The 9,507-nt window shown below is 46.5% G+C and overlaps 1 protein-coding gene across 1 annotated transcript; it reads right to left on the reverse strand.

Moving 5' to 3' along the window:
* Positions 1 to 1,425: 1,425 nt before the first annotated feature.
* Positions 1,426 to 7,740, reverse strand: LOC106821552. Its single transcript, XM_014826418.1, is given in 11 exon segments — positions 1,426 to 1,724; positions 3,547 to 3,779; positions 4,093 to 4,344; positions 4,538 to 4,714; positions 4,716 to 4,789; positions 4,952 to 5,028; positions 6,286 to 6,537; positions 6,688 to 6,903; positions 7,136 to 7,458; positions 7,460 to 7,574; positions 7,577 to 7,740. Coding segments are annotated over 11 exon segments (2,163 nt in total). The 5' UTR covers positions 7,722 to 7,740.
* Between the last annotated feature and the right edge of the window lie 1,767 nt (positions 7,741 to 9,507).

Below are 9,507 nucleotides of genomic sequence, written 5' to 3' on the forward strand. Positions count from 1 at the left end.
CACACACACACACACACACACACACACACACACACACACACACACACACACACACACACACACACACACACACACACACACACACACACTCACTCACTCACAAACGCGCACGCACAAGCACGCACGCACATAAATGCGTACACGCGTTCACACAAATGCGTACACACGTTCACACACTCACACCAACACACGCGCCTGCACGGGCGCACTAACGCACGTACAAGCCAAAAATCAAGAAAAGATTCTTTTAAATTGTGACTTTTGGTGCGAGAGGCACCAACCGCACACACGCATGCAGTTCTTGTTCAAAACCAAGGGCATCTACACAATTGCTTTACTACGGTAAAATGCTCGATAGGACAATAGGGGGCCCAGGTAGGGGCAATGAAAAAGTGTACTCTTTGTATGCTTGTGGAAATGCTGACAATTGTGAACGGCCACTTCACCTACCAGTTTCTTAGCCAGAGATGGGTCCTGAGAAGTCATCTCCAATGCCTCCAGGTTTACTGCCGACTTCAGTGGTATTAAAACCGGCAATTCCAGATCTACTGGACTGCTGCACTGACATTTTCATTACCGAACAGGTCCGTCAATAGGGAGGAGTTTTTGGTCCACCTGTCTCCCGAGCTCGTTCACGTCCAGTGAAGGTTCTGTCAAGAGCTTCAATACTGTTTTTTCAAAACCTGAAAAAGAAAACAGTAGGCATGCCACTGACATTGGTTACCTTATGTCCGGCTTTTCAGTTACATTTTTGATACAGCGATTACGGACCCCAAATGATTTTGTCTCCCGTCGGAATTCCCTCTGTGAGTCTCACGTCGGAAAAAGCCCTATTCAAAAGATAATTTGGGTGCTCCCAAATAACGAAACAAATTCTAAGCTGTAACCAAATACCCTTTCCCTTGCCTCTCCCGCTGGCTGCTGAGGCTTGCTGAGGCTCTTCCTCTTCTGCGTCTGCCTCTGCGTCGATCCTGGCGCACTCAGGCTCAGCAGCCGAGAGATCACCACTGTGTGCTTGGATCGAATCCTTCACCTGCAAGTACAAAATAATAAGTAAAACTATTGCAAAAAATGATTGCAAATTGATTTTTTAGATACATTGGACCCTGTGATAGTAAAGATACATGTTTACATAAAAAGTATCAATAGTCTAACAATATGTAGCTGTACTTACACTACTAACTGGCTCTAGTCTGTGGTAAGTGATCTTTTGGAGGAAGTGCAACTTCTGCAGGGTCCAGAGTTCCCTCTCTATGAAGATCTGTTGCCCGGACCAGGACTTGGGAGCTTGTCCAGGCAAGCAAAGTTGTCTCTCATGCCCTTGAACCACCATTGCAGGTGAGAGACTTCGTTTGGCATGGCTTCTGCCTGCTTCTGCCATGCAGTGTTCTTCATGTCAGGTCCATGTCTGTAGTGCGTGGGCTTCTAGTTCCACAGCATTTCGTTTGCCTCCAAGCAGGCGACCATCAACCCCTCCTCATCGGACAGCTTGTTGTCCTTCTTGTCCTTCTTCTTGCTCTTGGCCACAGTCGATGCCTGCAATGCCTGCGATGCATGACTGTCTAATGACACAGAGCGTGAGTGAGTGAGTAGGGGAGCCCTGAGGGGATGAGGATGAAGAGCATGTAGCATCCTCGACGACAGTAGCAGGGTCCAGGCTGGGCAGCTCTTTGCCTCTGCCTCTGCCTCCACGACCTCTGCCTCCACGACTACGACGGCGACCACTAGCAACAGGAGCAGGAGGAGTCTTCTTCTTGGGGTTCGGGGACGTCAGGTTCCTTCTCTTGGGTGGCATCTTGAAGTTGTGCACTCATCGCTGCACTACTTTGATATGACGGCAAGCAAGATGAGCCACCGCTTTTTATAGGCAGTCATGTGACCGCTGCCGTTCGCTGGCTATGCGTTGAATACGCGGTGCATGCGCGGACCATTTGTTCCGTGCGCTAGCAACATGCTGTGCATTCGTTGAATTTTTAACATGTGCGCTCTGTATTCACCCTGTATACGCGCAGCGCGCTAGCAACACGCTGTGCATTTGTTGTCAACTCGCTAGCTTCTCCCAAATCCTGACAAAAGTTGAGCGCACAACGACGCACTGATCTTATTTCCATTTTGTTATTAATTTTCAATGCACGGGCCGTGCGTCGCGTATGTGTGACTGGTCCATAATGCGAGGTAGTTCGATAAACGAGTTTATTCTGAGCGCTAAAGCAGCGTTTGGTTCTATAATATATATGTCCACAAGCGAAGTCCCCAGTCAGCGGTCCACCTTTGATAGAAAGAAGCCTGGGAATGAAGATGGTCAGCGGTCAACTCTGCAGGATTGAAATACTATACTCGATATATTTCTCTATATGCTCACCAAAAATTGGCGGGAAATTTCAACCGGTATCCAGTGGTAAACAAAAAGAAAGAGAAATATTTTTTCTCGATCTTAGATAGCCTCACACAGTCAGTCTTGCGCTTAGGACCGCGCTCATCAGTCTCTGTCCACCTACCAACTTTGCTAATTAACCTGTTAACCCCGTGGCGGGAGCCGCATGTAATGTGGCTAGTATAGAGTTGGTAGTAGAAAAACAAGATTATATTTATGTGTAGAAAAGAATATTTAATTTTATATTCTCTTTTCAAAAATATGTATAAAATGCGCGTGTAAATAACATTACACACAATAAGATTTAAACAGACAACATACTATTCGTAACAATATACAACAAATTTTTCATCCACAATCCACAAATCTATAGAATTTACATCGTATGTGTATGAGTATGCTTGATGCACACAGGGTACATTATGAAGAGAACAATGAGATATAATACCAAAAAAATGCAGAACAGTTATAATGATAGCGGTCCAACTCTTCTCCCAGATACAGTGCCAGATGTAATTATGTGTATAAAAAATATGTTAAATGTATGTTATATGTAATTATGTATTCAGACCAAAATGTCTAAAACTATACACAACACGGTATTTTTAAGTGCTTAATCAAAGCAAACGTGTGGTAAGCTCATATCAAGATGGACCACACACACACGCGTTCTCTCTACACGCAATAGTTAACATGTAATATTACCATCACGTCATCTGGGTTCTGAACCTACCTACCACACATACAGAAAACTCCCTTAAGAAAATCACGGCATGTGACCAGGAGATGCCGACAGCATCCCCCGCCCCCACACCGCCACACCATTACTGCTTTTCTTTGCCATAGCCTTTGGCCAACAACCCATTTCGCCACTCATCAATTGAGATTGTTGCCGTCTGTGCGCAATACCAGTTGCCAAAATACTGCTGGTGGTCCGGAGCAGTTCTTTGTTGTCTGCATTGCTTGCAGACAACGATCCGCTTTTTTATTTTATTTCCTATGAAATATGCCCTGCTGCTCCTGTTCAGCCTTCCTCTTTTGATACCTTTGTGTGGTATATGGAACAGGCAACATAGAATAAACAGGAGGGGCCACGTACACTGCAATGTTTTGCAGAGGCGGAGGTGGCAATGGCTGGGTAGGCAGTGGCATTATCGCTACTGCAGCCATACCCGACGTGCCTATCCGTTTCCCCGACGTGCCTCTCCGTTTCAGTCTTGCCGTTCCAGCCGTATTGACTGGAGACGGGAAGTGATGACGAGCGGCATCGTCAGTGCTGCCCGACGGCAGGCTCGCAGGCTTGGCGAGCGGAGCTGGCAGACTGCGCACGGTTGTCTCTGACGGCATGAAGTGAATTCCTTGCTGCAGGACGTCCCTTTCCTGACTCTTCCCACGCTGGTTGTACCTAAGCAGTTGCAGAAAGTAACAATATTTTGTGTGGTAATCTTTTTGACCCCGCTGAATTGCTTTCATTTGTTCTTGCAATGAGGGAGAGAACAAACGGTTTGACCTAGTTTTATCTTGTGGGTCGTAATCAAATGAAATATTTTTTTTTGAATATATATGAGAATAAAATTAAGATGAATGGACAAAGGAAAAGATTAACAGAGTGATTACTAAAGGGCACATCCAAATTTTTTTTGGTACCGGCAGTTTTAATTCGAACGAACTTAACCACAGTTTATTTGAGTGTGATGAGTAATTAAGGTTAAACCTACCAATGCAGCAATGTGGCCTTGTTGATCTGAGGCAGTTGGAGCTTTGTCTCCCTCATCACTTGGCGATTGCCCAGGACACACTGCCTGATGTGGCCATAGGCACGAGTGACCATTGCCCAGCGTGTCCAGTTGGTGCCACCTTCCATGCGCCTGGAGTGAGGAAAACCCTCACACAACCTGCTGATGGTGGCCTCCACGTAGCGGTTGCAGTCAGGCCACTGCGCTGGACCAGCGTTAGGGCCCAAAATACACCTTTAATTCAGAAAAAATAGAAGAACGATTGGTAGAACTGTAAAAAAAATAAGCGTATGGGACTAACTCGGTCTTTGCTGGGTAAATTTTCATAAATTTTGGTTGACCTGTCAAGGGTGTAGAATATTAACTATGGATCACGTTATGGCTGCACGGCTAAAAGTCGACCATATTACAATATATATGAGATTACCGTTTCGTGCTCTCTACTCCTGGTGCAACGATCCTCTTCGTGGCCCTGAAATTGCCCTTGGTCTGGCTAGACCTGTGGCGTGGTGAGAAGACAGTTGCCTGCCTGTCGTACGGGCTCAACGCATGCCACAGTCTAATCAGGTCGGTGGCCTGGTCCATGGTCAGGGCGACACTCCGACTGCAGGCCAGCCAAGTACTCGGCCAAGTTCTGTACATGGTCATAGCCGGGGATGTTGTCTGGTCCAACTGAATCCTGATAAAAAGTAAAGAATATAGTGAAAAGTTATCGCGCATCTATAATATTGGCAATAACAAATTTATGACGAGTAATCAATGTAATTTATATAATATAAGAACAGAGAGTTCGATTTTTTAACTTCATTTTCGAGTATTACTTTTAAAAATCTCTACTTACATCCCGGTCAGGAGTACCCTCTGGTGGCTGCTTCTCCGGAGTCTGCTCCACGGCATGCTCTTGCTCAGGCATGACCACTAGAAAAATCAGATAAATAAGAACTCAATGTGATTAATACATTTACCGTAGCACTCTGTTACACTTTTGAGTTTATTGAAGACACAATATAGTGCAAGTATTCAAATTAAGGGAGATGGCACAGCCACCAATTTTCTCAATGTATGTTAATTCGCAGTTGCTAGCGATTATATTTCTCATTGTTAAGTTTCACCATTCAAAGGTCAAAGGGAAATATAGCATCCAGGCTCCTTATACTCTGTATAGCCGAGTGTATAGTTTTGTGCTTTCCATTACTGTGTTACCTACTAAAATGCAAAACTTACAAATCGGATGCGGTGTTGGCTCCTTCATGATGTCAGCATTGTCAACGCGTAGTTGTGCATACTCGTTTTTGTGTGATCACGCCGCGCCGCTGCCACGCGCAAAAGAAACCAGGGAAACGATGGGGGTGATGTCAAGGCGCTAGCATGTATTGTCATACACCACCAACAATCAATATCAGCATCAATGAACAACACCAACAATCAATATCAGCATCAATGAACAACACCAACAATCAATATCAGCATCAATGAACAACACCAACAATCAATATCAGCATCAATGGCCGACGCACTCGTACGGTCTTTCGCGCGCGCGTACCGTCACACGTATGGTTACAAAATCATACAATCAACGCGCGCATACCGCTACGCGTACTGTTACAAAATTATACACTCAACGCGCGCATACCGCTACGCGTACTGTTACAAAATTATACACTCAACAAATTATACGATCAACGCAAAGTAAAACGAACCAACGTAAATCACGCTTGCGAGTCGTCTCTCTCTCTCTCTCTCTCTCTGCCTCTCTTCCTCCTCCTCCTCTCTGTCCTTCTCCGTCGTCGTCCGTCGACCCACGGTGGATGCTCTGCGCCTTCGTCTCCTCTTCTCCTCCTTCTTCCTCTTCGCTGGGCTTGTCTGACCCTCGCTCGGCGCTGCCACGTGTCCGCTGTAGACTTCTAGCTCCCCCTCGCTCACGCACCGTTCTGCTGCGTGGCTCTGTTACACGTGCGACGCTTCTCTCTCTCACGCACGACTCTGCTGCGTGGCTCTACTGTACTGCCTAACTTGGCAAAAACTATGTACTCCTACTTCGCTCACGCGCGGCTCTACTGTCCTTCCCGCTTGCCCTCTCGCACGGTACTGCCCGCCTCGCGCGCGTGCCGCCAGCTGGCCAGGTGCACAGCCTAGCTGCGTGGCTTCGATGCCGGTCGACGGGAACCGGCTAACCGTGACAGGCATATTCCGCATCTGACGGGATGTGGAGGAGCGGCCGGGTCTCCCTTGGTGGAGTAGGGAGCAGAGGTGGGATAAGAGTAGTATCCAGTGTCGGAACGGTGAAATCCGTAAACTCCTCGACATCTTGGAATCCCTCATCCTCTTCCTCGTGCTCATCGGCCTCATCCTCCATCTCTGCATCGGTATTCTCGTGGAGAACTTTACCAGTTTGCTGGTAGAGATACTCCACTCCGATGAGTTCCCCTGCAACAAGAACAATATCAAGAATAAACCAATAACAACTTTTTAACATCTGTCCAACCTTCTTCGTCGTTACATTACGAGTTACATTAAACAAATTGGGTTACCTAGTGAATATTTCCATGGTTATAAGTAAAATGAAAAGAAAATTACCAGTGTATTTTCTTGGCCTGCTGTACGAAGGGCTTATCTGCTTTCCGAGCACCTCTTCACTCAAGGTGTTTGCGGTGTGGCGTAGCAGGCCGCTATAGGAGCGAGGTTCTGTCATCGTCGTCTGTGCGGCTACTGCTGCGCCGTGCCGGTCCTTGTTCCATCTAAACAGGCCATCAACCAGGTACGCCTGGAAGAATATATCGCTGGCTACGGTACCTGGAACGATAGGAAAATATAAGAAACTATGAAGCTACATGTGACGCTTTGGCTTAGTATCTTTACTCGGGGAAAACCTGCCATTTCCCTTCTAATCGTTGCATAAATGTGTGCATTTGTTATTCACGCATTATAGAAGAAGTATTATCTGAGCACTTGAAGATGAAAGGACTCGAGAGAAGTCGACCCTCTCGCACACCGGTATGTGGGCAGCTTCACTCCTCCCTTGAGCAGTGCTTCTTTTGGCTGGTAAAAATTTCGTGCATCCTGGCGCTGTTGATGAGTGGCACCCCCAGCGTGTCTCTGCCTCTCTCACCGTCCATTGCTTCGATCAGCTGCGAGATCAGTGTGATGGTCTCCTCAGCACCGCGCGTTGTCCTGCAGTGCAGGGCCAATTCCTTCCGGTGTAGCCGACGCATCACATCTGCATCTGATGGAGCACTGATGTTCTGCGCCTCCATCTCAGCCCGCTTTGCACGCTTCAGTGCATCCAGATAATCTTGGTCCCACTTGAAGATGGAGTGGCTGAGGCGGCCCATAAACATGGCGTACAATGGACATGCGGCGCATGAAGTCCCAAATGTCGAGCTTTATCTGTAGATCTGGCCAGGCCCGGAGCATTCTTCTCAGTGGAGATGCCCCACAGCAGTCACGATCCACGTACAGGAGCTCGGGGGAGGCACCCCGGCATCACTGTAGGCGTAGCGCTTCACTATCCCTGCTATCATCGCACCAAGGCCGTGTCCCTCACTTGCAGTCAGAACAGACATGAGCACCTGTTCGTATTCATTACCGACATTGGTAACCCATGTTGCCATTCCTGAAGTTTTTTCTGCAAGTTTTTTGACCACTTTCTTTGTCGAGTCCAGCTTTAGGACTCAACCAAAGTGGGAGGTGACACTGGCCTTGATGTCTGGCAGTCTCTGCATGACATCTTGTGCATATACCTGCATCAGCCAGCGATGCTGGGGCACCGGCGTAATTGCTGGAGGGTCTTCGAACGACGAGGGCAGCAGTATGCCAGAAGAAGCAGCGCTCTTGAAGTGCTTGCAGACGGCCAGGTACTGTATGGACTTTTGAAGCCAGTCTTCATTCCTCCAGCTTCCGTTGAATCTGGCTGCTGCTGTTTCCAAGGCCTCTGACGCAGCAGGCGAATGACTTTCATGTTGCTGGCTAGCTTTGCAGTTGAATGCAAATGCAGGGAAACTGGATTTGATGGCCAACATCTAGCTGGGAAATGAGCCCATGGCTCCAGCTGACCACCTTCCTCTTGCATTTCCTGCATTCTAAATACTCTGACGCAATGCTGTAAAAGCCTGCGACTGTAACATGTTTTTCACATGTTATATTGCATTAGTAATTGTAGATAGTTTTAGTTGTAAATATGAGAAGGGTTGGGCGTTTAGTATATAGAGTAGAAATGGCTAGGTTGGGGAACTAGCAGATATATTACAGACGCTAGGTGACGCTTGTACAGATGCTGCCCATATGTGCATTTCGCGCGTAAGTATTCGAATAAGAGAGTGCTGGTGTGTGATTGGCTGGTGTAGAGTTGGACTTGTCATTGATTGGACGAGAGAGTGATATATAAAGAGCGGCAGCGCATTTGAACGAGGTTGGAACTGAGGAACAGACTTGGACAGGAAGAGACGTAGAGACGGTTATATATTGTAAACAATATATTTCTTTAGTGAACACAAAACTATACTTCTTCTTGATTATTTTAAATCTAAATTATTACATATAAACGCGTCTTTACAGTGGTTGTGACTTGCTGTGTGCAACATTGAGTTGGTGTGAATGCGCTGCGCAAATGAATATCGAACCTTGTACAGTCCTGTCCTGACTCCAGCATAGGAATGATTGCCCGTGGCCAAATGCTCTTCCAAAGCCTCCACAGACTTGCAGCCTTCTGAGCAACCAGTCTCAGTGCAAAATAACAGTGGCTGATAGTCTACTTCATCATTTCTACATGAACACTCATTCCTGTTTAGCCGCCGTATGCGAAGTTTCCTGCCTCACGTGATGCTGCTGATCGTATGACGCGCACAAGACTCCCGGAATAGGCAAGACCTCCACCTCCTCCTCCTCCTCCTTCACCAGGTACACGGCCATCAAAAAAACTCACAAATTTCAAAGACGTGAAACGTTACTTGGGCGTAGCTACCCTGTCTAAAGATGGTTTACTTGTGGTGATACGTGAGGTACTATTGTCCCCGTCTCGTGAGTGTATTGTGATCCCCAGATGAAATGACCATGAATACCTGGACAGGCTTTCACCCGACAGCTTCTCAGCCAGAATCAACTCGTGCTCCTTTTGTACTATGTTGAACTGAAGTTTAAAATGGTGGTTACAAATTAGTATTATTATTTTTACATTTTCATGTTCAAAATTAAATATTGATTGATGTGATTCATTGATGATTGTGATGATTGTGGTCTATGTGATTCAATGATACTTGATTTTTTTAAACTGAGTGTATAGGCTCGATCCACTCACGTATAAATTAGGTGTGAAAAATGTCATAACATGGAAAAATACAACTTACCTCTTTCTTTGTTATTCTGCATGCTATTTGTATGAGTGCCTTTTTTGCAGCCTTT

Source organism: Priapulus caudatus, unplaced genomic scaffold (assembly GCF_000485595.1).
Source record: "Priapulus caudatus unplaced genomic scaffold, Priapulus_caudatus-5.0.1 Scaffold77, whole genome shotgun sequence".
Taxonomy (NCBI): domain Eukaryota; kingdom Metazoa; phylum Priapulida; class Priapulimorpha; order Priapulimorphida; family Priapulidae; genus Priapulus; species Priapulus caudatus.